Here is a 23,414-nt window from a genome sequence, read left to right as displayed (position 1 = left end):
CCGCCTCCTCCCGCATCTGAGCTGGGGACGCATCAGGGAACCTAGGGTGTGTGTGAAGAGGGGCGGGTGGGGGCTGAACCGAAGTCTTGGGGACGGGGCTGGAATCTTGAACTGAGGAAATGGAGAGGGGTGCTCAATGCTGGGGCGGGGACCCCCGGGTCCGAGGGAGGAGGGCTGGGGTCTGCGTTCCAGGGTCAGAGGAAGTGCTGGGGCTGAATTCTCCTCTTTTTGGAGGGAGGGGCTTGGAACCTGATTCTTGTGGGAGGAGGGGGCTGCTTCGATCACCCGGAAGAAAGGCGGGTCTTCTGGATTCGGAGTGCTGAGGGCGGACCGGGCCCGCCCGCGGCCCCGAGAGGTGCGGGATCTGGGAAGGCAGGTTTGGGAAGCACCGTGACCTGGTTTCCCCTTACCCTGGGGGTGGCGGGACCAGCCCAAGCAGAACTCAGCCCTGCTGCAATGGAGACGATGGAGACCGACGTCAGGCAGGACTTACTAGGGGTATGTGCAACTCGGTGGCGGAGCCCTCATCTGCCCTTCGCCCCCCATCAGTGCCCCCCTCATTCCACAGCACAGGCAGATGGAAGGCGCGGCTCCCCGCTTTATTGTAAAATCATCCCTCGGCTCTGAAAGGACCGAGACCCCCAACTTCTCCCAGTCGGGTCCGCGCCAGGATTCAAACCCAGGACACGCCCAGGGCAGGGCCGCGAGGGGCGGAGCCCAGCAGGACTGAATTTCACGTGGGCGGGGCTACAGAGCCACTGACGTCATGGGGGGCGGAATCGCTGGCGGCGGAGGCGGGGCCCAGAGGTGAAGTCCCACTGGGAAAAGTTCGGAGGGGAGGGGCTACTTAGTTGAAGATGTTCCTTAGGGCGGAGCCACACGGTGGGGCAGTTCCAGGGGATGGTGTCCGTTCTTTGTGACGTCATAGAGACTTGGCCAAGAGATGCGGACGGGTGTCCCTGCGCCTTTCCGAGGGGGTGTGGCTACACCGCGGTTTAAGCGCGGGGGCGGAGCCTGAGGGAGCGCACAGCCTCAGTGTCAGGGCTTAGTCTGAACGGTGACGGTCGTGGCTGGATCCCTGCAGGAACTCGCGTTCTCGCACAGTCGACCTTAGCTTGAGGGTTCAGTTTTCCTCCATGGTTTTTCGAATCCAGTCCACGTAGTGGCGTACGCTAGTAAAGACAGTGGGACGCCGGGGTCTGGAGCAGGGCTCAGCGCCTCCAGACACCACGCCTGCAAGGGTCCCATTGCAAACCAGGGGTCCCCCAGAGTCACCCTGTGCACGAGAGAAGAGCAGAGAAACTGTTAACGCCAGTCTATTCATGACAATTACATTGGCCACTTCCTCTTTCTGGGAAGTCCCCCAGAGTCCTCAACTGTCCAGGTCTCCAGTCTTTCCTCTCTCAGACACAAGAGGAAAAGCTCAGAGACCCATCTCTCCCCAAGACCTGGCATTCTGAGCTCCTAGCCCTCTCCTTCCCCAGGACTCAGTGCCCCCTCCCCACCTCCCAGTCTCCTGGGAGCTGGGGTGGGGGTCTGGGGTTCCAGTTGTCTCCTCCCCCAAGATCAGGCCTATGGCCTCCTCCCCACAGCAGGGTCTTACCTGGCAGGAGCCTCGGCCCCCCTCCCACAGGCCGGCACATATCATGCTGTCTGAGATGTGGCCTGGATAAGCCCAGTGACAGAGTTTGGCATCCAGGATGCTGATGTTGGCACACTGCAGCGTGAGTGGATACCGCACTGTTTAGGAAAGAAAGCCACAGAAAATGAGCTGCTAGTCCAGCAATTCCCCTTCCTGAGTCTTCTCTGAAGCCTTTCCACTGGAGAACCCACAGAAGCACATCATAAGACTCAAGGATGGAGACAAGAGATGGAGACATAGACAGTCACAGATGTAAGAGAAACAGAGGGATGGAGGGGAGAGAGACCAAGAGCAAGAGAAAGACAGAGGAAGCTGCAGAGAGAAAGAGACGAGAGCTGTGCATCACTCACTTGGAGGGAAATAAACCGTGGAGGGAGGTAGAGGCTCTTTAAAGGGAGATTCTCAGAGGAGACCCAGAGACATGGGAGGGGAGCAGGGCAATAGGGAGGGGACAGACGGTCACTGACAGAGACAGAGACACACATAGAGATACTGCATAAAGCTCGAGGTAAGCTACAGCCCGTCCAAGAGAGACAGACAGGGATACAGATATGCATGTAGAATGTATGTGACACAGAGCTACAAATCAGGTGCTCAGGGGACTTGCTGGGTAAATACAAGTCCCCGTGGGGACTGTGCAGCTGGCGGGCAGCCAGAGGGGTGGAGTGCAGCGAACCCATATCTTGTCTGAAGAGGGCAGCCTCTACTCACTCTGCCCAGGGTACTATTCTTGGGATGTGGGCAACTGTTATCAGTTCCTTAAAATTTCAAGCAAATCCAGAAATCTGGCTTTCTAAAGTGTCCCCGTTTTTAGATGTTGGCAGCAACAAATTCAGACTGATTTGTTTTAAAGACACTTGGGAAACTAACACTAACATGAAAAGCCAAATGTGGCTAATGGTTGCCAGTGTGAGTGAGATGGAGGTTTGATTGCAATTCTAAGATGCACAGATGTTCACATTGAAATGACTGTGGAACCGGGATGTGTTCTCCAGTCCGTGAGGTCAAACAGTCAACTGTACTTTTTTCCATTCTTAGCAGTTCATAAAATAATTATGCTTCTTAAACTTTATAGCATTTTAGATTTGATGAATAGATAGGTGAACGGGGGAGAGAACAGAGGAGAAAAGGCAGAGACCGGGGCAGGGAGCCCAGCCCTGGGCCTGAGACCCAGGGGCTGTGTCACAGGCAAGGAAGGCCATACCCTTGGGGCTAGACACTGCCCCCCAGCCTGAGATGAAGCACTGAGTGCCTGGGGCAAGGTAGGTCTGGCTGAGGCTGAGGGGCTGCACAGCAGGACCCAGGCGTGCCCGCCTGGGCAGACGGATTAGCATGATGTCATCGTTGTGGTCATTGGCACTGAGGTCCTCATTGAACCCCGGGTGGGGGAAGAAGTCTGTGACCCGGAACAGCTGCTCTGGACCCTCCCACTGCCAGAGGTGGTGCTCCCCAAGGCGCACCCACAGGTACCTGCTGGGACAGACTTCAGAAGTCACGTTAGAGGGAAGTGGTGGGGGGGAGTCAATCAGCCTCAGTTCTCTTTTTCTCTCCATCCGGATACTCTGTGACCCTCCACAAGCCATGCACCCTTTCTGGGTTTCTGCTTCCAGCTCGACTTTCTGTCTCCCTCTGCTTGTGTAGCCCTCCCCCAACGGTTCCCCTTCATAGCCTACCATGCTGAGTGAGCCACTGTCCTTCCTGCCCCACCTAGAGTTCCAGTGGTGACCTGGGTCCCCTGGAACCTTGTAGACCACACAATTAGAACCGAACAATAACAACCCCACCTCCTGTGCCCACAGGGCTGTTGACTTGTGTGGGAGTGGCTCTAGGTATGTTTTGAGATGTATGTGTATGGAGAGAGATGAAATATGGAAAGTCCCCAAATTGGGGATCATCCCATGGCCTTGGGCTTTTGCTGTCATATTCTTTACCCTGCAAGTCAGTTCTACTTCTTCTTCTTCTTCTTCTTCTTCTTTTTTTTTTTTTGTGGTGCTGGGGATTGAACCCAGGACTTTGTGCATGTGAGACAAGCACTCTACCAACTGAGCTATATCCCCAGCCCTAGGCAGGCCTTCTTGAGACCTAACCTTAAGTCCTCTTGCTGTAGTCCCAGCCCACCTGTTCTAGTCTAGGTCCATGCTCTGAACAGGTGGGGGCCCTTTAGGGGTCCACATGTTCATCCCCCATCTCTGACCCCTGACTTAGGCCCTAGACTCATGACTGAGAATTTGGGATTTAGGGAGTATGAGCTGGTATTTCTGTCTCTGTCTCCCTCTCCACCCTCGTGGTCTTGACTCTGTGTTGGGGAAGTTATCCCCTACACCCCCATCTTTGCCTCTGAATCCCTTTTATCTGCCTCTCTCTTTTTTTGTCTTTGGGGCTGAATCTAAACATTGATCTCCCATTCCGAGGTACAGGCTTGGGTTAAAAGAGACCCCATCGGGCTGGCGATATAGCTCAATTGGTAGAGTGCTTGCCTCACATGCATAAGGCCCTGGTCTCAATACTCAGGAGAGAGAGAGAGAGAGAGAGAGAGAGAGAGAGACCAATAGAGAGAGACCCCGTTGTGGAGCAATGCATGATGGGAAATTCCCATCTGGCATCCTGAACCAGCATTTTTGCTTCTCTCCTGAAGAGGATATTAGAACAGACAGGTTGGCCTCTGTTCAGAGATAGCATATGGAGATGCCTGCATCCCATAGACCCTAGGATTCTACTAAAGTGCCCAGAATCTAAGATTCTGGAATTTGAAGATCCCAACACCCACTGTCTATTGTTGTAGGAGTCTCAGAGGCTCAATTTTAGAATTTTATGGATCCAAGATTCTAACATCCTATATTTCTGTGAGTTAAAAAGTACTGGATTGGGCTGGGGTTGTAGCCCAGTGGTAGAGCACTTGTCTGGCATGTGTGAGGTCCCGGGTTCAATCCCCAAGACTTCCAAAGACAAAACCAAACCCTAGAATATCATCATTCTAGAATTCCATAAATCCCTGATTTTAGAAATTAAGTGTCTATGAGTCAATGAATTTAAGATTCAAAGCTCTCTGAGTTAAGCTCCCTGTCTTTTAAGACTCTGGCATGATCAAATTCTGAGGTATTGATTCTACATGTTTATGAAAATAGGCTTCTAGAATTCTGGAATCAGTGTCTGTGAATCAAAGATTCCATGACTGTAAGTCTCAATGTTCCATGAGCCTAAGACACTTGGAACCTAAGATTCTAGGATTGCACTAGCCAACACTGCCACTGAGCACTTGAAATGTGGCTTGTCCCAATTGAGATGTGTTATCTGTAGAAAATACATGCTGGATTGCAAAGCTTTACTTAAAAAAAAAAAGTGAGCTATGTCATTCATAAGTATTTAAAATGTTATTACATTTTGAATCAATATTTTGAGTATGTCCAATTAAATCTATTATTAAAGTCAAATTTGCCTGTTTCTTTTTACTCTTTAAAGGTGTCTCCTGGAAAACTTCAGCTACACCTGTGTCTGGCATGACATTTCTACTCCATGGGCTGATGTAGACCCCCGAGGTTCTAACAGTCTCTGCATCTGTGATTCCAGAATATCAAGGCTCCAAGATTTCCAGACTCTAGGATTCTGGGTTTCTCGGGCCAAAGCCTCGAATCTTAGACTCCTAGAACCTGGGATGTTTTAGGGCTCTGGAATGAAGAGTTGGACTTCTGGGGTCAGAAATGGAGGTCCCTCTGTGCTCCACCCTGAGGCCCCTCCTCCGCCACCCTCTCTGGCTCCCCATTCCGCTGGCCAGCGTGGCTGGTCCGGGGCACTCACGGCTTGCGGCAGTGGGCAGCTGTGAGCAGCCAGCGGTCACTGATGAGAGTGGCCCCGCAGAAGAGCCGGGTGAGGTAGAACAGGCCAGCCTGCCAGGGCTGTGAGTTGCGTTGACACTCCTCCGCCCCGATGGTGCGGGTGTCTGCCCAGCCTTGCCCTGGGGTGGGGGCAAGAGGGGTCAGGGACAGCAGGCAGCAGGCGGGAAGGGAGGGCCTGGGAGGGGATGCCGAGCCCAGAAGGCAGGGTGCCTGAGCTGGGGCGGGGAGGCCGGCTCAGAGGGGCTGGGCAGGAGCCGAGCCGAGAGGGCAGCAGGGCTGCGGTGGGCTCACCTGCCAGAAGGGACAGCAGAGCCCAGGTGAATCCCAGCTTCATGACCTCGGGGCGTGCGGGTCCTCAGCTGGCGCTTGGCGCCGGAGCTTCTTTAAGGTACACCATGCATCTCCTTCCTCCTCCCCGGGGCCGCCCCTGTGATTAATCAGCATTGGGAAACGTCCCTGGGGGAGGGGGAAACCCTGGGGTTGTGCTAGGGGTGGGGGAACCTGGGGAGGGGCGGTGGGCTCAGGGGGATCCCCCTATTGGGAGAGCTGGACCAGAACTCCACTAAATGGGGAAGGGGTGCAGGTTTGTGGAGGGGATGTGGGTGGCTCCTCTGGGCCTTCAGAGTGGGGGCTGCTCTTCCCCATGACCTTGGGCTGCAGGATCTGGATCAGAATCTCAAGGTCTGGAGGAGGCAGGGTACCTAGGGCAGGATCCCAGGAGGAAGGTGAGTGGACTTTGGGAGCCGGAGTAGGGCGCTGGACCCACCCCTGGGTGGCTGCCCAGAGCCTAGGCTGGGGGAGAAGGACCAAGGCAGGCAGAGCGAAGTGTCAGGGGAGAGAGGAAGAACAAGAGGGGGACGCCAGTGAGAAGACCCCAGGCAGGCCAGGGCCACAGGGAGCCCCACACTGCACAGAACCCTCTCTGCCGGGGGGACTTGAGCCCGTCCCAGAAAGAGAGAGGCCCCTTCCACGGCTGGGGAGCCTGTTTCCCGCCCGGTTAATCCCCTCCTGTCCCAGCCTGCCCCCTTCCCCACAGCCCCACCACCCCAGGGACCAGGTGCCCCACCTGCCTGGACCCACGTGCCCTGCCTCCTCTCTTAGTGCCACCTGATCTCTGCCAAGTCCCAGGAGCTTTGGCCATATCCTCCCCACCCATGTCTCCCCTCCCTGCCTCCTTTGTCCTTCCCATCACCCTCTCGCCTGGCCTCTTTCCCCATTTCTTCTCACCAGCTGGGCGCCCCTGAGGAGCCAGGCCCAGGTCTGACTCATCTCTGTGTCCCCAGAATCACCCGTCTGGGCTGGGCCCACAGGAGTCCTCAGGAGATGTCAATTGATGAGTGACTGTCTTTCCCCACAGCCTTCTTTATCTGGTGAACTCTTACTCATCCTCCAAGGCCCAACCTAAATGTCCCTCCACCAAGGTGCCTTCTCTTAGTTCTCCAGGCAGAGTCAACCCTGGGTCCCTGGGCACTCACAGCCCCTTCCGCTCTCCCTTGGCCTCGGGCTTATCAGCTGGGGGGCTCCATTTGGCTATCCCCAGCTGTGGTCTCAGGGTCTGGGCTGTGCGGTCTGGAACTGAACCATCTGTGCCCAAGTCCCCTGCTGGCACTGGGTAGGCATGTGACCTAGGACAGGTCACCAGGCCTCTCTCCTCTGCTCAGAAGCAGTAATATCCAGGGTTTCGGGGGGCAGTGGGGGGCAACGGCTAAGAGATTGGGAGCACCCAGGAGCGGGCCGACTCGCGGTGGGTACTCAGCCCGGCTCTCCATCTCCTGCGGAGTCCACACAACCTTCCTGAGAGCATGACCTGCCTGTGGCCAATTCCTCCCTCTCCCAAAGGACCTACTGTGTGATGAGAGCCCCACTAAACTGCTTTACAGGATACTGAAAAGCTATCTTCATTCTGTACCTAGTGTAAGGCATATTGCTCATGAATATTAGCCCATTCAATCCTGGTGAGAGTCTAGTCAAGCAGGTATCTCACCGCAGAGTGGAGAACTGAAGTACAGAAAGCATTCGAATAACTAGCTCAAGGTGCCATGGTGATATGCATTGTCTTCTTTAGCTGGCGAACTCCTACTTATCCTTTAACATCCCCCCCCCAAATATCCCTTGGTGTGAGAAGCCTCCCAACTCCTTCAGGCAAAGTCCTCAGATGCTCTGAGGTGTGTCTGTGGTGCACGGACTGATGGATTTGTGTTCCTTGTTCATTCAACAATACGCTGATGGTTTCTGTGCCAGGCACTGGAGCAAGTGCTTAGAATACAAGTACCTGAGTCCTTGTCCTCACGGGGACGAACAGTCATTATCAAGTAAACAGGTGAATGAAATAATTCCAGCTATAATGAGTGCTGTGAAAGAAATAAAGGGAGCAGTGGGATTGGTGACCAAAAGGGGACACCTTTCCAGGACAATCCAGGAAGGCCTCCTGGAGGAGGTGACCTTTGAATGGAGACCTGAATGACAAGAATGTAAGTCCTGCCTGCCTCCCTCCTGGACCTGACGCACAGCTTCCTGAGGGCAGGGCTTAGTCAGACTCAGCTCTGGGGCCTGGCACAAGACGCAGCTGCGTAAACAGCACAGAGTGTGTGAAGGCATGGATGGATTGACTGGAAATGTGTCCAGCCCTGAGTTCCACCTGCTTCACTTGTGATCCCTGGATGACCAACCGCGCTGATACACAGGACTGACATTTCCTGGGTGTGCTATGGGGTGGGACGAGGAAGAGCCAAGGGAAGGAAGTGGTATACCCTACTGTGTGCTCAGACCTTGACTGTCCATCTTCTGAGGGCTCTGTGGGAGCAGGGACCTTGTGGTCACCAGTGTGTCCCCATCACCCAGCATGGGGCCTAGCATAGAATAGATGCTCAATAAATTGGTGTTTGAAAGGGCAACACAGTCCATGCTTTGTGGAAGAGTCCTGCTGTGTCAATGTTCAGCTGCGTCATAACTTACAACTTCAGACTCCAAAGTCCAGGTGAAGCTGAGACCCTCGAACATCTGCTTGTTTTATTTTGCCTGGATTCTGTGTGTAAGCCCCCCTCCCCCCAGGACAGAAATATTTACAGAGACAATTTCAGGAAGAAGGAAACAATCCCTCCTTCCAAGCTTCCAGGACAAACATCTCAAAGCCAGTTAATAACAAACCAAAGATTCTCCCTAAACCTCAGAGGCTCTGAGCACCAAGGTAGGAAGCAAGGCTTGGCCCTCTGGTCCTGGGGGCCCGGAAGGATGCAGGGTGAGTTCCCTTGAGTTCAGTGACCCCATGAAGGCAGAGAGCAAGCAGATGAGTCAAGGGCAGCCTCACGGCTGCTGGGACAGAGAAGCTGCTGTTGGGTGGACCCAGAAGTGGGAAGTAGTGGGTGGGAAGGAGGAAGCAGGTGCACGTGCTCCCTGAAGCTCAGATGGAGAGCAGGGAATGGTTCTCCCATCAGCCCAGGGTGGGGCTGGGGTTTGGAGTGAGGGCTATGCTGGACTCTCTTCTGCCTTGGACAGAGACACTATTACCACGATGTGGTCATGACAACAGGTACCGTTTAGTCAGCGCGCACACTCATTGATCAGGCTTACATGACAATTACCAGATCAGGCACGTTCCGTCACCTGTGCCTGATGGTGCATTTAAGAGGTAGGCACTTCATTGTCCCTGTTTTTCAGGTGAGGAAACCAAGGCTCAGAGAGGGTACATGGCTTGCCCCAGGTCACCCAGCAGTGAATGGTAGAGGAAGCCAGGTCGGCTGACTCTGATAACTTTGCTCAGAGATTAGGTGACTTTCGGGTTCCTCACTTTTCCTGAACAAACCTTTGCCACAACTTTCTCTTCTTTGGCTCCAGAGTGAGCAGAGGACAGGAGTGTCAGGGGAATGAGGGAAGAGAACAGATGGGCAGGCAGGGCACGGAGGGTCTGGCCAGCTGGGGAGGAAGGGCCGAGGAGGAGTACAGGTGGTGAAGGGGTCTTGGAGGCTGGATCATTTGGAGCGTATGGTTTTCTTGATCCAGGGGACATATTTGCAGATCTGGGTGTAAACAGCCGGATGCTGGGCAGAGCCGCAGGGGTAAACGCCCCAGGAGAGGATGCCCTGTAAGGTCTGGTCACACACCAAGGGGCCGCCCGAGTCGCTCTGCAGGTGGGAGAAGGGAGACCCCAATGTGAGAGCTTCCACTCGGGGTCTGATGAGGAGGGAAGGGGCTGGGGCCAGGCTAGAGTTAGGTGGGATAATGATGGGGTTGGGTGGGGTTGGAGTTAGATGTGAGGTTGGCGTGCACTGGGGTGAGGATGGAAGTGGACTTGGGGTCCAGGGTAGGGTCAGGAGATGTGCTGGGGTTGAGGTTGGACTCTGGATCACGGTAGGTGAGGGGTGGATAGGGATTGGGAGATGGGAGGATGTGGTGGGGTGAGGACAGCTGGAGGGTGGGCTAGGGGCTGAGAGGGTGAGGACAGGGAGGGCCTGGGGTCAAGGATGGAGTAGAGAACGAGGTTGGGGGCAGGGACAGGCATCTCTTTCCTCCTGGCCATTCCCTACCTGGCAAGGGTCCTGGCCCTGGTCCAGTCCAGCACAAATCATGTTGCTGGTGATCACTCCAGGGTAGAAGACTTCGCATGCTTTAGGGGTCAGGAGAGTGACCCTGGAGCAGCTCAGGCCTTTGTTGTACTTCACTGATGGGAGAACATGCCAGGTAATTCCTAGGGCCAGCCTAGCCTCTGTTACCCAGGGGTTAGATGCAAGACTGCCTAGCCCAGGCCCCAGATGTCCTCCCAGGAATCAGGCCCCAGCCTCCCCCCTCAGGCCCAGGGATCCAAGACCAGCCCTCTTCCCTCAGACCCAGGGTCCAGGCCCAGCCCTCCTCCCTCAGCCCTGAGATGCAGGCCCCACCCCTCCTCCCTGAGATGCCAGCCTCAGGGCCCCCACTCTTGCCTCTCCGGGAGGATGTGGTGCCCCAGCCAGCGATCTGGCACTGGTCTCCAGGCTGGGCACAGCGGTTGGGCAGCTGCAGGACCTGGACGCGGGGCCCCTGCACAACAGGCCTGCCCAGCTTCAGCAGCATGAGGTCATGCTCATCTGTCCGCCTTGGCAGGAGGGGGCCTGAGCCCTGGAGGTACTTGGGGTGGACAACGGGGTGGCTAGCCAGGCGGAGCTGCTCCCCCTGGAGAAGAAGCAGGTGGTCGTCCCCAACTCGAGCCCACAGGGACCTGGGGAGGAAAGAGTCACAGGGAGGCAAAACCTTCTGGAGCTTGGGCCCCGGGCTCCGGGTCCCTGGGGTGGAGGGTGCAGGCAGGGAGTGAGGACCCACACCTGTGTCCTGAGGTAGGAGGGCTCTGAGGGAAGAGGGCCACAGGAGCAGGGGAGGCTGGGACTCCTGGGTCCCACGGAGGAAGGGGCTGGAGAGGGAGTGGGGCCTGTGGCCTGAACTCCTGGACATGGGGGCAGGGGTTCCTGGGTTCTGCAGGAGTTGAGGGCTGGGGGCTGGTCCTGGTTAGGTCTACCTCCTGCTTTCTCTATAATGACACCCAGTCCTTCTCCCTGGGTGGGGACTCCTGAGGTGAACATTACCCTTTACTTCTAAGTTCCTGACCACATCAGATCCCGACTTGGGCCTCTTGCATACAACTACCTACTCCCAGTGGAAGGGGAGAATCAGCTAGCTGGGCAGGCATCATGGACCCGGAAACACTGAGAAGGACCACACCGCCCCCTGGTGTCCACCGCACAAGCCCTGCCTCTCCATCACCAGGAAGGCCTCCACGATTAACCCCATCTGGAGCTGGGAGAGACCCAGTTGTTCCTGCTCTTCCCGCCCCTCCCTGGGATTGGTTTCCCACCCACTCCGTGGCGTCCTCTACTTGTCGTAGGAGCAACCCCTACTTGTCGTTCCAGCAGTGTGCTGCAGTGAGCACCCAGCTCTCGTCCACTAGGACGCCTGCGCAGTGGAATTTGAGGCCCTTGAAGAGGGAGACCTGCCAGGGCTGCGAGCCGCGCGTGCAGGGGGCGCCAGAGGCCGCAAGTTCCAAGCCTGTGTCATTTACTGGGAGCGCATCCGCGGCTGGAGAGAGAACGGAGAAGACGGGGCGGGGGATAAGAGCCCGTTGGAAGAATCTGGGGATTGGCCTGAAAGGGAGGGGGACACTGCCAGACACCAGAGAGTGGAGAACTGGGGGGACTGCTTGAACCGAATGAAAGTGGGCGAAGAAAGGCGCGAATGTGCAAGGAGAGGTGGACGGAGTAGCGCAAGTCAGAATGGGGGGGTCTGGAGGGGCGAGGACCTCACACCTGACGCTGCGGGCACAGAGGGGTGGTAACGCGGGGCCGCAGAGGGCTGCGGGGTGGAAAGGGGCGGAGACAGACTGCGGCTGATGACAGGGGGCGGAGCTAGAACCCGGCGGGATTCTAAAGGGGGCGGAGCTAGAACCCCGCGGGCGGCCAGGGGGTGGAAACCGAAGGCGGTGGGGCGGTAAGGGGGCGTGGCCAGAACGCGGCCGGGAGTTGCGCAGGTGGCTGATGGAAAGCCATCCGGGAGGAGCGATGGGAATAATCAAATGGAATTGGAAAACCCGAGAGGGTAAAAAGTGGCAAGGCAAAGCTTGGGGCAAAAGGCGGCCGAGTAAGAAGAGGTGGGGACAGAACGAGGCCGTGTGAGGGGAGCAGAAGGACTGGGGCCGGACAGCACAGTCTGACGGGGCGGGACACCAGGGGCCGAGCTAGCAAAGGGACTCCGCGGATCCGTGCTCGGGAACGTGGGGTGGGTGCGGGGGTCCCCAAGGGAGAAGTGCGCGAGGGCGGGTGGCAGCGCGTACTCCTCCCTTGGTCCCGGCCCTTCAGCCGTCCCCTGTTTCCCGTCTCACCCCAGAGTTGCGCCATCAATAGCGGCAGCAGCTTCATCAGGGCCCAGACGCCAGAGGCAGCGGAAAGGTGGCGGTGCGAGGGTTTCATGGCGAGGACCAGGGCTGGGAGACGGGAGGCGGGTTAAAACAGATGCGCAGTCAGGGACCCCCACCTCGCGGGTCTGTCCGTCCTGCCTGGGCCACCCCCGATGGCCGCGACCCGTTTAACCTGCAGCCGACCACCGCGGGGGCGGGGGAGCTGGCAATTCGGGCCTGAACTGCCCTAATGGGAGCAACTACCCTAATGACACCCTTGGTAGCTTCCTCCTCGAGTGGCTTCCTCCCTTCCTCCCTATGTCCCAGAGGAGACCTCCGAGAGCCCGGGCGGCCGCGGTGGCCAGCCCTGTCGCGCGCCGGGTTTCACCCTCCTTCGCAGGTGGGGGTGGGGATCCCAGACCTGAGCCAATGGGGACCTCTTCTAAATTGCACTGCTTTGGGATTTTCCCGTCCCGCCAATAGGGAAATCGAGGCTCAGACAGGGCTCCTGCCTGTGGCCTGAGGGTCCCCACCCAACCTCTCGTAATCCGCCCCAGCGCGGGTGGACGACAGGCATCCCGCTTCACCTGGGAGTCCTCAGTAGGAAGGAGGAAGAAGAACCAGAGTCCCCCGCCCTGCTGTGTGGGCCGTCAGAATCCTCTGCCCAGGGACCCCTGGCAGACCTTCCCTTTTAACCCTCGAGATCCCGGAAGCTTCCCCACCCTTCCCCCAGGGATTCACTCCCTCTTTTTCCCTCAGCCTAATTACTCCGTGGGTGAGGCTGGCACCCGACCTGGGCCCCAGATTCCTGCCCTGGGAGGGGCCCTGGAATACAGGCTTCTCCCTGTGACCCAAACACCCTTTTTGTGGCTGGATTCTTATGGGGACTGCCGGGGTCCCCTGTTTCAAGAAGTCTTTCCTGGTGTGGTTGTGGTGGGGGGAGGGTGCCCTGTCTCCAGGGAACCCAGGGGTGGGATGGCAAGTGATGATGTTCAGCCCCTGGAGAGAGGAGATGAACAGGGAAATATGCACCAGGGAGACAGGTGAGAGCTGGCAGAATGCCGAAGGGGAAGGAGGCAGAGGCCAAATAGCTGGATGGAAAGAGCAGGAGGGACACAAGCCAGCGGGGGGGGGGGGGGGGGGGGGAAGGGAGACCCTGAAGAACGAGGCAAGACGGAGGGAGGGAGGGAAACAGGAAAGACAGAAGAGGAAAGGAGCAGAACAAGAGGCCGAGAGAAGGATGCTTTGTGTCTGGAGCCCACCCAACAGCCGGCGCAGTGGGCTTCTTGTGTGTGTGACTGGTGATCAGTGTTGGGGGGGCGGTGGCCTTGCATCATACCATGCATGCCCATCTCACACCCTCCCTGCCATCTGTGTGTCTCCAGATGACACTCGGGCTTATGAATCACAAGAGGCCCAGGCTGCAAGGGGCATCAACATCACCTGAGACTACTCCCTTATTTGGGGTGAGGAACTGGCAGGCTCAGAGAAGGCAATGACTCACAAGAAGTCACACAGCAAGTCCACCAAACAACAGAGGGCCCTAATTCCAGCTCTGGGCCCTTACTCCTCATGCCAGATACCTCCCTTGCAAGGCGAGCAGAACATTGGAAAGGATCCTGAATTCCTGACGATTTATGAGGCACCTTGTCCTTCGGGAATTAACTTCAGAGGCTGTTCAGCTCAGCCCTGTCTGACCATCCTTTTGGAAAGGATGCTAAAGTTCTATATGCATATCTGATGTGGCTGTGGAGCATTTGAAATGCGTCAAGTGTGACAGAGGAACTAAGTTTCTGATTTTATGTCATTATTTTTTATTTAAATGGAGCATGTGGCCACCATATTGGCCAATGTGGGCCTCAACCAACTACTTGTCACGGAGGTTGGAATATAACTAGAGGTCCCTTTTGTGAGGCCTTGCTATGTGCGGGCTCACTTATTTACTGTGCTGTCAGACATTTGGGTGCACAGTTTTACAGCTAAGGAAACCGAGCTTCCGTCAAGGTGGGATCACTTGTTAGTTAAAAGATCACCTGGCTTCAAATCCTTGCCCTTCTTTCCCTTACTGGCCGAGTGACCATGAGCAAACAATTTCTTTTCTCCATGCTTAGTTTCCTCATCTGTAAAATGGGTATGATAATAGTGCTGACCTTTCAGAGTTTGTGAGGATTGTGTTGGTTGATGTATTTAAAAGCCCTTTGGACCAGGGTCTGTCTGGCCCATAGTAAGTACTCCATGGACTCATTCACTCTAAATATTTATTACAACCTTGGTGTACATCAGGAACTGTCTCTGGGGTTAGAGATATGACAGTGAACGTAACAGCTATCATCGCTTCCAGAGTCACAGGTTAGTGCCAGCCAGGCCGTCCCTGATTCCAAACCCCAAGTTCGTTATAAAGCTATAGCGTCTCCTGCAGCCAAGGAAGTGCACGGAAGAGTCCTGGCTTAGGGTTTCTCGAGAGCAGAATGAATGAGATCAAATGTTTACAGGAAGATGGGGCTGAGGGGTGGGTCCTGTTTAATTGTTGTTCATGGTCTCCTGGATCCAGTCTACATATTTGCAGACTTTTGTGTAGACACCGGGCTTTCTGGTGACAGCACATGGATCTTGGCCCCAGGAGATAATGCCTTGAAGAGACCCGTTACAGACCAGAGGGCCCCCAGAGTCACCCTGGGCATGGGAAGAGAGAGAACCAGTCAGAGCAAAGGGCGGAGGTTCTGGAAAGTGGGGGGGGGGATGGTGTGGGAAGGGAGGGAGGGGGGAGAAGATGTGTTGGTGATGGACTGGGGTGGTGAACTTGGGATTGTGGGTGGGAGTAAGGATGGCTTTAAGGTCAAATGAGTTTGGGGGGCTGGGGTTGTAGCTCAGTGGTAGACCACTTGCCTAGCATGTGTGAGGCGCTGGGTTCAATCCCCAGCACCACATAAAACTAAATAAACAAAATAAAGGCATTGTGTCCATCTACAACTAAAAAAAATGAGTTTGGGGATGGTCCAGTTGGAAATGGGGGTGGGCATGGGGCTGGGGAGTGTGTTGGAGTCAGATATGGTAACTGGGGATGGAGTGGGTTTAGCTGCAGGGACAGGTGGCCTTGGCACTGGGGTTGGGGTTGTGCATGTCACTGAGGTTGGGGAAGGGGCTGGGGTGTGGTGGGAGACCTGGCCCTGCCCTCTGACCTGGCAGGAGTCTTTGCCCTCTTTCTTGACGCTGGCGCACAACATGGTGTCCGTGATGTTGCCTGGGTAGGCACTCTCACACTCCTGGTGGTCAATGATAGAGATGTTGGCGCATCGCAAGGTGTGGGGCAGGCGCACTGCAGAGACAGTAGGAGAGGCCGTGGGAAGACAGCCCCCCTCCCCAGCCCCACGAGTTGCGCTCCTCCGGGGAGAGCCCTTGTCCTCTGTACACACGGCCAACTCGACTCTCTGCTTATACCAATAGCAAGGGTCACACCATTGAGCCAATCTGTCTGCAGTCGCTGTCTACATATTATCTCTAATGCCACCTTGGTGTGTGTGGGGGGAGAAAACCAAGCTTCAGAGAGGTGAAGCTCCTCGTCTGAGGTCTCCTATTAGCAGTTTTAGATTGCACATCACACCTGTCCCACTGTGAGGCTCAAATGCGTGTCTCTGTCCCCGCCCCCCACATGCCCAGTCCTGACTTTTCCATCTTTCCTCCAACAGATCCTACTCCTGACACCCCAGGCAACCCCTCTTGCATCACTATGAATCGGACCTGAGAAGGTTCCTCTGGTCCCTTGTGTCATTTCATCCTCGTGACCACCCCTCCCTTCCCACCCCCACCAGGTTCCCCTCTATAGTCCCTACACTGGGGGCTGGACGTGGTGCCCCAGCCGGAAATGAGGCAGCGGGTGCCAGCAGTGACGCAGTGTGACGACAGGGTGAGGGGTCTCACGGCCCTGGTAATGAGGGCCGGGGAGGACATTTTCACCAGCATGATGTCATTGCGGTGGTCCTTGTTGGGGAGGCTGTTGTTGAAGTCTGGGTGGGGGAAGGACTCGGTGGCCTTTCGCCTCTGCTCAGAGCCATCCTGATGCTGCAGGTTGTGCTCCCCCAGGAGGACCACGTAGCTGCTGAGGTGGGAGGGACAGTGGTCAGAGATGGAGAGGTGGAGGGGACACACGCGCAGGGTTGGGGAGGAGAGATGAGTGACACCTTCGAGAACAAAGGGACAGGGCTCCGCTTCCAACCCCATCTCCCTCTGGAGCTCCCTTCCAAGCTCCAACCCCACCCCCAACCCATTCCCAGAACCACCAGGTCCCCAAACATCCATCCCTCTGTCTGCAATCCCAACCGATCCCACCCATCCTGCTAACGCCCCCTCCCCATCTCCGCCGAGCTCTCCACCCTCCTCCATGTCCTTCCTGTCCTCAAGCCCCCTGCCACCCATCTCTCCACCTCCAGCCCCCTCCCAGCCCCGCCCCAGCCCCCGCACCCACGGCTTGCGGCAGTGGGCTGCTGTCAGGAGCCATTTGGGGGCGATGAGGGTGGCCCCACAGAGCAGCCGCGTCTTCTGGAACAAGGCCACCTGCCAGGGCTGCGAATGAGGAGGACATTCGTACCCCTTGATGATCCTGGTCTCTCCCCTGACATGCCCTGCAGGAGGTGGGGCAAAAGAGGGGCTCAGGCCTGAGAAGGGCTAGGCCCGGGAGACCCGGATGTGGGAGAGGAGAGTGAGGGGGTGGGCTGGCCTCGACCCGGGTCCCACGGGGTGTGCCATGGTTGGGTCAGGTGTTGAGGAACTGAAGTGCTTCCTCACTGGTGGCTCAGCCCTCCCCACCACGGCTCCCTGGTCCCTCCTCTGGGCCCCTGACCTCTCCCCATGCTGGCATCTAGAGGGGTTACACCCAGCATGGCCCTATGGTGGTCTCCATGCCCATGACACATAGGTCTGTCTAGGTTTTGAATACCAGAGGGTAGGGTTCCCAGCGATGGCAGAACCAGGGCCCGGCCCTCCCCATCTGTCACCATCACGGTACCTGTCACCAGAGCAAGCGTGATGAATCGCAGAATCATCATGGCCTGGAGCGGGGCAGGGCAAGGCCCGGGTTCCTCTGGGGACAAGAAGGGAGCCGGCCCTTAGCACTCTGAGGGGAGAGGAGGGCTGTTCACGACACCCTCGCCTCACGCCAGCTGCCCCCTCTCCTGGCCCTGCCTGCTTCCCCCAGGGAGGGGCCAGCCTGGGGAGCCCCCTGGTTCTCATAGCACAACAATCAACCTTAAGGTCAATCTTAGGCTCCAGGGTGGCCTGGAGGGGACTTGGGCCAGCTAGAAGCTTCTGGAATGCCAAGGAGCCAGAGGAAGTTGCTGGGAGGGGCTGTGGGGCGCGCCAGGGCCGGGCCTCTGGGCACACTGTGGAGGTGCTCTTCTTCTCGCCCCCCCACACCTGGCCAGGGTCCAGGCCCCATCCGGTAACCACCCCATTTTTTGTGGTCTCAACAGCAGGGCCACATGGAGGCTTTGAGGTCCGCCTCCAAGGAAGGAAGTGGTCAGCGTGGGACCGTGTCTGCCTTCCTCCTTTCCCCTTGGTGCACCCCTGCCCCTTTGAAAGACAGCCCGAGGGAGCTGGGCGGGGTGGACGGCGAGGGCTGTGCCCTGAGATGCCCTGCCAGCAGGGTGGGACTGAAGGGTGGACTGAGCTTCCCAGCTGGGGCCAGAGGTCATGGAGGTTGGGGGCAGCAGGTTGGAGGTGAGAGACCAGAGAGAGGTAGAGAGCCCCACCCAAGCTGGAAAGGACAGAGCAGAGGGGAGTGGGTACCGAGGCAGAGGAGGACTGGCGTCCAGGGTCAGCAGACTCCTGGAGGGGGCTTCTCTTCCCTCCCCGACTCACGGGCTCTGGGCTGGGGCTCCGGGGGACCGGCGGTGGCAGCTGCGGCAGGCTGGGTCAGAGCGCCAGGCACCAGGCAGGCCGGCAGGCAGGGGTGGCCCGGGGCAGACCGGGATGACTGGCCTCCAAGCCCTGCCTTGCTGCCTGGGGGCGGGGTGTGGGGGCCTCCCTGGCACTCTGCTGCCCGCGTCACCTCTCCAGGCCCCTCTTCCCCTGTGTCATCTGTCTTGTATGCACCGGTCCCCTTCTTGCTCATCTCTGAATCTGTTTCTGTCATTCTCTGCCACACTGGCCCTCTGTGTGGGAGGTCTTCTTCCTTCTGTCTCTAGGCCTTCGACCCTCTCTGCTCCTTCCTCCGTCTGGGCTCTGGGCCCTGTCTCTCGTGGCCTGTCCTTCTTCCTGTCCATGTCTCAGTGGCTCCCAAGCTTTCCAGTCCCTGTCTTCCTCCAGTTCCTCTGTCTCTGCCTGCCCTGCCCCTTTCTCCTCGAAGCCCCAGCTGGCTGTGGCCCCTGGCCTCCTCTGGGCCCCTCCCTTCTCCTTTCCAAAGATGGGGGAAACTGGGGCGTCAGGGAGGTGGGGCTGCTGCCAGGCGAAGGGGCAGGACGGCAGGTGAGAGAGGCAGGTCGGGGCCTGCACAGCCAGGGCCCAGCAAGGGGAGAAGAGCCCGGCAGGTGCCCCAAGCCCTAGGGCTCTCTGGATCCTCCTTCTCTGAAGCCTCTTCCCTCTGCGGCTCTCCCCACCTCCTGGGCCTCTGGATGCTGGACATCTGGGTCCAAGTCCAGCTGTGCACTTACTCGCTGCTGCGGGGCCTGGGCCTGACGACTTCCAGTCCTTCAGCCACCTCAGCCTCCTCATCTGGGAAACCCGGTGTGGAGCCCCACTTCTCCCAGCTGTTTGTTCTCAGATCTCCTCCCTGGGTCTTTCTCTGCTCTCTCCCTAACCAGATGTGGAACAAGGCGGGGTAGCCCTAGGTTCTGACAGCAGCCAACCCTGGCCTCAAACCCCGGTTCTGCCTCTTCCTACCTCTGTGACGTGGGACGAGGGACTCCACCCCACGAGGCTTCATCTGCAACATGGGGGTGACGGCCCTGCCTTGGGGTGGGGTGGGGGGTGGGATGAAGACTCCAGAGAGTCACGAGGAGAGCCCAGCTCTGTTGGGCTCAGTCAGTCACAGGCCTGGCTGTGCTGCTGAGCCCTGTCCTCCTCAGTCCCCGGGTCCCCATCCACACTTTTCAGAGGATGATGTTCTCTTTCGGCCTGTTGGAGAGAACCCCAGAGGTGGGCAGGACCCTTTGAGACAGGGGCCACATTCCACCACCCTGGGCCATCCAGACATTAAAATAGACTGACTTCCTGCACCAATATAAGTTGGCTCAACACAAAAGAGCCAAGCCGCCATTGGCCAATGTAAAAAAAGTCACATGTCATAGACATTTCATTAAATGGTCACTGAAATTTGATTTTCAGTTGGCATTTGATATTTTCTTTTTCTTCTTTCAGGTTCTTCATAGGCCACTGAAGAGCATATAAGCTCTGGGCACTATTTCTATCATGCCTGATGGAGAAAGATGGCCTTCATTTTTAGTATTACCAGTAAATTTTTTTGCTCCATTCCTGTGTGATCCCTGAGGGAAAACGCTACACTCTCTGATGTCTATTTCTGTATCTGGAGGTAGAGGAGCCCAGGAGGCTCCCTCCAGTCTCAAAGAGCTTAGGATCATCAGACAGACACAGCCCTCCTTCAGTTACACGGTATTTATTTCTGACAGTTGTGCAGTCCTCCCCTCAAGTCATGGGCCTCAGGAGGACTGACTAGAATCGCAGTTCCAAGAAGTTCCCCAGATCAACAAAAGATTCTGGTGCTGAGGGTCAGAAAGGCCCCCAAGTTGAGGGTGGAGATGGAGGAAGCAGGTCAGTTGTTCCTTATGATCATCCGGATCCAATCCACATACTTGCAAACATTGGTGTAGACTCCTGGGATGCCTTTTTGCCCGCAAGGCTCCACGGACCCCCAGGACACCAGCCCCTGAAGGACTCCCCCGCATACCAGGGGTCCCCCAGAGTCACCCTGTAAGACGGAATGCTGCATAAATAAGGGAGTCATCCTGCTCCTGCTTTCCTCCCCACCCCTCGCCTATCACAGATCCTTTCCTAGGCCTTAGGGGTCCAAGCCTGGTCTTGAGAGGGAGGAGCACAGCCAGGCTCCGGGAAGACAATAGAAGTGGCCAGCCAATCGAAGAGAGCACACTGTCCCTGAGGGCCAATCCCAGGAAGGGAGGTGGGACTCTTCCAGGACATTGGCTGGGCCGCTGGCCAATGAGTGAAGAGAAAACTATCTCCTACGGCCAATCCCAGAGAAGGAGGGCGGGACTGCACGAGGGCAGAGAGTTCTCTTAAGGACAGTGGCTGGGTACCAGGACAGTGAGATTTAGCAGCCTCCTCCTCCTTCCTGGGGGTCCCCAGAAAGCAAGAATGTGGAATCAGAGGGTAAAAGCCCACTGGCCCCTTCCCGTCTCTGTCCCCACATCTCTTTGTCACCCTGGAGCCGCACCAGCTGGAAGATAGTGTGGGGAATGCCCAGAGCCCTGGGTCTGGCAGCTCCAGATCCTGGCTGGTCCTTTGCCCTCCTCACCCTTTGTCCTTCTGTTCCCCCCTCCCTCTCTTTGGGCCACCTGTCCGTCTCCACCTCCCTCCTCCATTCCCTCCCTCGCTCCGTCCTCGTCCGGCCCTCGACCTGTTCTCCGCCTCCCTGAACCTCGCCTTCTTTCTCACCCATCTCTTCCTCTGTCCCCATTTCCACGAGTCCCTCCCTGCTTTGGTTTCCCTTCCTCAGCCCCCACTTCCTGTCCTGGGTGACCATGCACCTCCTGTGTGTGCTCACCTGGCAGGCGTCCCTCCCAGCGACCCCGCCGGCGCACACCATGTTGTCGGTGATCCTCCCGGGAAACACGGCCCGGCAGGCGGCATTGGAGACGATGGAGAGGCTGAGGCACTGGAGCCGGTCAGGGAATGGGCCTGGGGACGGGAGGTCGTGCTACAGGGTCCCTCAAAGTTCCCCCTCTTCATTTCCTTTGTCCCAACTCCAGAGTGTCTTCTGATCCTAGTTTATTTGACCCCAGAGTCTATGAACCTAAACCTCTGGCCCCTGACTTCTAATCTCAGATATGAGATAAAATCCCGATTTATACCCAGATCTGCAACATCTGGATCCCAGGACCTCTATACCCAAGCCCCTGACCCTTGACACCCAGATCCTACTTATATATACCTTTACTCCCCTGACCTCACTCTGACCTGATTGCATCCCTGACCTCTGACTTCTGACCCCACACCCACTCCCTTCACCTCTTTAAGTCCTAGGAGATCCCTCCTGATCTCTGACCCCAGACCTGGTCCTGGTGTCTACCGCACTCCCTTGCTGCCAGGCCTGACCTCTCTCCTGCCCTCTCACCCTCCACCCCGGGCTTTCCCTCTTCTGACCCCTGCCCAGGGGGCTCCTTACTCGATGGTTTGTTGGTGGTGCCCCAGCCGGAGATGTGGCACTCTGTGCCAGCTGCGGCGCAAGAGCTAGGCAGGGGCAGGGGCCGCACGGCGCGGGTCACGCGCACTGGTGTCCCCAGCCGCAGCAGCCTGAGGTCGTGCTCGTGGTTCTGCAGGGCTCCCCGGTAGCTGGGGTGGGTCACGGAGAAGCCGCTGCGCCGGATCTGCTCGGCCCAGTCCAGCCTGCTGAGGCTGTGCTCCCCCAGGCGCACCCAGTACCTGCTGGGGTCGCAGCGGCTCAGCAGGTGGCAGGGCAGCCCCGCCCCCTCGGAGCCGCGCGCCTGCTCCGACGCTCTTAAACAGTGAAGCCCAGGAGGTGATTGGAGTTGAATTCTTCCCTAGTTCAATGCCTGTCCCTGCCACTTGGCCCCATAGAGGAGTTGTCAGTACTGTCGTCTGAGCAAGTGGATTATGCATGGCATCTCTGTCCTGCTGTCTTTCAGCCCCTTCAGGTCTGATCTCCCCTTGCATCAAAAAACCCCAGAGCATCAGACCTAAAAAGTGGCTCATCTTACAAATGGGGCTACTGAGGCCCAGGAAGGTGACAGACCTTGTCCCTGTGGTTGCACTCAGTTTGGGGTAAATGTGGTCCAGGACCCAGACTGGGACCAGTAGTGGCTGAGACTGGTGACAGATGCCATATAGGAAAGGGTGGCACATGAGGACCCTCTGGGTCCTCCACCCACTACACCTCACCCCACCCAGCCCCACCCTAGTCCCACTCTTGAGGAAGTTCCACTCCTCATCTAACCTCAGACTCTTTTGTTGCAGAACTAGTTTTGTACCCTTGGCACCCTCATCCCCTAAGATCTATTCTGAGTGGTGCCTCCCTGGGGACCCTCCCTAGCACTTGCCTCCCCATCACCCTTCTTTGCCCACCAGGAAGGGCCCAGACTGGGGCTCACCTGCCGCTGCAGTGAGCAGCTGTGAGGACCCATCTGCGGTCAATGAGGACTCCCCCGCAGCGCAGGCTGGTGCCCTCAAAGAGCCCCACCTGCCACGGCTGCGAGTGAGGCAGGCACTCCACGCCATTGACAATCTTCTCTGTGTCAGCCTGGCTCGCCCCTGGGGACAGGCACGGAGCTAGAGAGAGGGGGTCAGAGACAGAGACCAGGGGTCAGAGAAAGAAGGGGAGCACAGAGATGGAGAGAGCCGGTCTGAGACACAGTGGCCCACCAGAGTGGCCCAGAGAGGGAGGGAAAGGGGACAGAGGGACTAGAGGGAAGCAGAGAGCCCGAGACACAGCGGCAGCAGGGCAGGCCAGGTGTGGGCCAGAGCCGCCGCCCCCCTCCCATCCTAGGGCCAGGCTGAGCTGAGCTGGAAGACGGAGCCTCTTCTCGCCCGTCCTGGCCCTGCCCAGGAACTCACCAAGAGTGCACAGGAGCAGGGTGATGCCCAGCCTCATAGCGGCCGCCGCCACAGCCTGGGAGAAAGGGACTCTCAGAGGTGGCCCTTCCCTGGCCTCCCACCCGTACCCTCTCTCCCCTCTCCCCTTCTCTCTGAAGATCTCTCAGGAGCTGACCTACTGTCCCCTCTACTTGTCCCCACATGCCACCCCTCCGTGGTGGATGGCCTGCCCCCGCTCACCTTCTCTGTGGCTGCAGGATCCTCTCTGTGGCTGTCCCTGGTTCCGCCTGCCTATCTCTGTGTCCACCTACCTGCCTGTCCTTTCATCTGCCGGCCACCTTTCACA

The 23,414-nt window shown here is 57.5% G+C and overlaps 3 protein-coding genes across 4 annotated transcripts; all 3 read right to left on the bottom strand.

Moving 5' to 3' along the window:
- Nucleotides 1-580: 580 nt before the first annotated feature.
- Klk9 (kallikrein related peptidase 9) lies at nt 581-5,880 on the bottom strand. 2 transcript variants are annotated; one of them, XM_046466159.1, is made up of 5 exons: nt 5,767-5,880; nt 5,438-5,594; nt 2,847-3,112; nt 1,604-1,740; nt 581-1,276 (listed from the first exon to the last, which is right to left on the bottom strand). In XM_046466159.1, exons 1-5 carry the CDS (start codon nt 5,807-5,809, stop codon nt 1,124-1,126), a joined length of 756 nt encoding a protein of 251 aa, XP_046322115.1. In that variant the 5' UTR covers nt 5,810-5,880; the 3' UTR covers nt 581-1,123. The 2 variants fall into 2 exon arrangements, with proteins under 2 accessions (XP_046322115.1, XP_058442001.1); XM_058586018.1 differs by lacking the exons at nt 5,438-5,594; nt 5,767-5,880 and having other exon boundaries at nt 2,847-3,599.
- Nucleotides 5,881-8,454: 2,574 nt separating this feature from the next.
- Klk10 (kallikrein related peptidase 10) lies at nt 8,455-12,990 on the bottom strand. Its single transcript, XM_046466158.2, has 6 exons — nt 12,919-12,990; nt 12,317-12,418; nt 11,340-11,517; nt 10,392-10,666; nt 9,999-10,132; nt 8,455-9,596 (listed from the first exon to the last, which is right to left on the bottom strand). The coding sequence occupies exons 2-6, from the start codon at nt 12,402-12,404 to the stop codon at nt 9,444-9,446; spliced, it is 828 nt and encodes a 275-aa protein (XP_046322114.1). The 5' UTR covers nt 12,405-12,418; nt 12,919-12,990; the 3' UTR covers nt 8,455-9,443.
- Nucleotides 12,991-13,919: 929 nt separating this feature from the next.
- Nucleotides 13,920-23,126, bottom strand: LOC124107800 (kallikrein-11). The gene is made up of 11 exons (XM_058586039.1): nt 23,090-23,126; nt 22,627-22,786; nt 21,684-21,943; nt 21,063-21,196; nt 20,142-20,249; nt 18,976-19,036; nt 17,334-17,408; nt 16,794-16,950; nt 16,162-16,427; nt 15,511-15,647; nt 13,920-15,004 (listed from the first exon to the last, which is right to left on the bottom strand). The coding sequence occupies exons 1-11, from the start codon at nt 23,124-23,126 to the stop codon at nt 14,852-14,854; spliced, it is 1,548 nt and encodes a 515-aa protein (XP_058442022.1). The 3' UTR covers nt 13,920-14,851.
- Between the last annotated feature and the right edge of the window lie 288 nt (nt 23,127-23,414).

This window comes from Marmota monax, unplaced genomic scaffold, assembly GCF_021218885.2.
Source record: "Marmota monax isolate L192 unplaced genomic scaffold, Marmota_monax_Labrador192_F-V1.1 WCK01_AAM20220418_F8-fsc00160, whole genome shotgun sequence".
NCBI lineage: Eukaryota > Metazoa > Chordata > Mammalia > Rodentia > Sciuridae > Marmota > Marmota monax.
This window is presented reverse-complemented; position numbering and strand designations above follow the sequence as displayed.

Excerpts from the sequence above, each read along its gene's own strand:
- Klk9 (XM_058586018.1), bottom strand. The coding sequence starts at position 3,564 with ATGACAGCAAAAGCCCAAGGCCATGGGATGATCCCCAATTTGGGGACT. Across the intron at positions 1,741-2,846 it reads GGCAGTGTCTAGCCCCAAGG|TGCGGTATCCACTCACGCTG; the intron begins GTATGGCCTTCC and ends TTTCCTAAACAG. Across the intron at positions 1,277-1,603 it reads GGGGCCGAGGCTCCTGCCAG|GGTGACTCTGGGGGACCCCT; the intron begins GTAAGACCCTGC and ends TCTCGTGCACAG.
- Klk10 (XM_046466158.2), bottom strand. The coding sequence starts at position 12,404 with ATGAAACCCTCGCACCGCCACCTTTCCGCTGCCTCTGGCGTCTGGGCC. Across the intron at positions 11,518-12,316 it reads ATTGATGGCGCAACTCTGGG|CCGCGGATGCGCTCCCAGTA; the intron begins GTGAGACGGGAA and ends TTCTCTCTCCAG. Across the intron at positions 10,667-11,339 it reads GCACACTGCTGGAACGACAA|GTCCCTGTGGGCTCGAGTTG; the intron begins GTAGGGGTTGCT and ends TTTCCTCCCCAG.
- LOC124107800 (XM_058586039.1), bottom strand. The coding sequence starts at position 23,126 with ATGAGGCTGGGCATCACCCTGCTCCTGTGCACTCTTG. Across the intron at positions 22,787-23,089 it reads CCTGCTCCTGTGCACTCTTG|GGGCGAGCCAGGCTGACACA; the intron begins GTGAGTTCCTGG and ends GCCTGTCCCCAG. Across the intron at positions 20,250-21,062 it reads CTGGGAGGGACGCCTGCCAG|GGTGACTCTGGGGGACCCCT; the intron begins GTGAGCACACAC and ends TCCGTCTTACAG.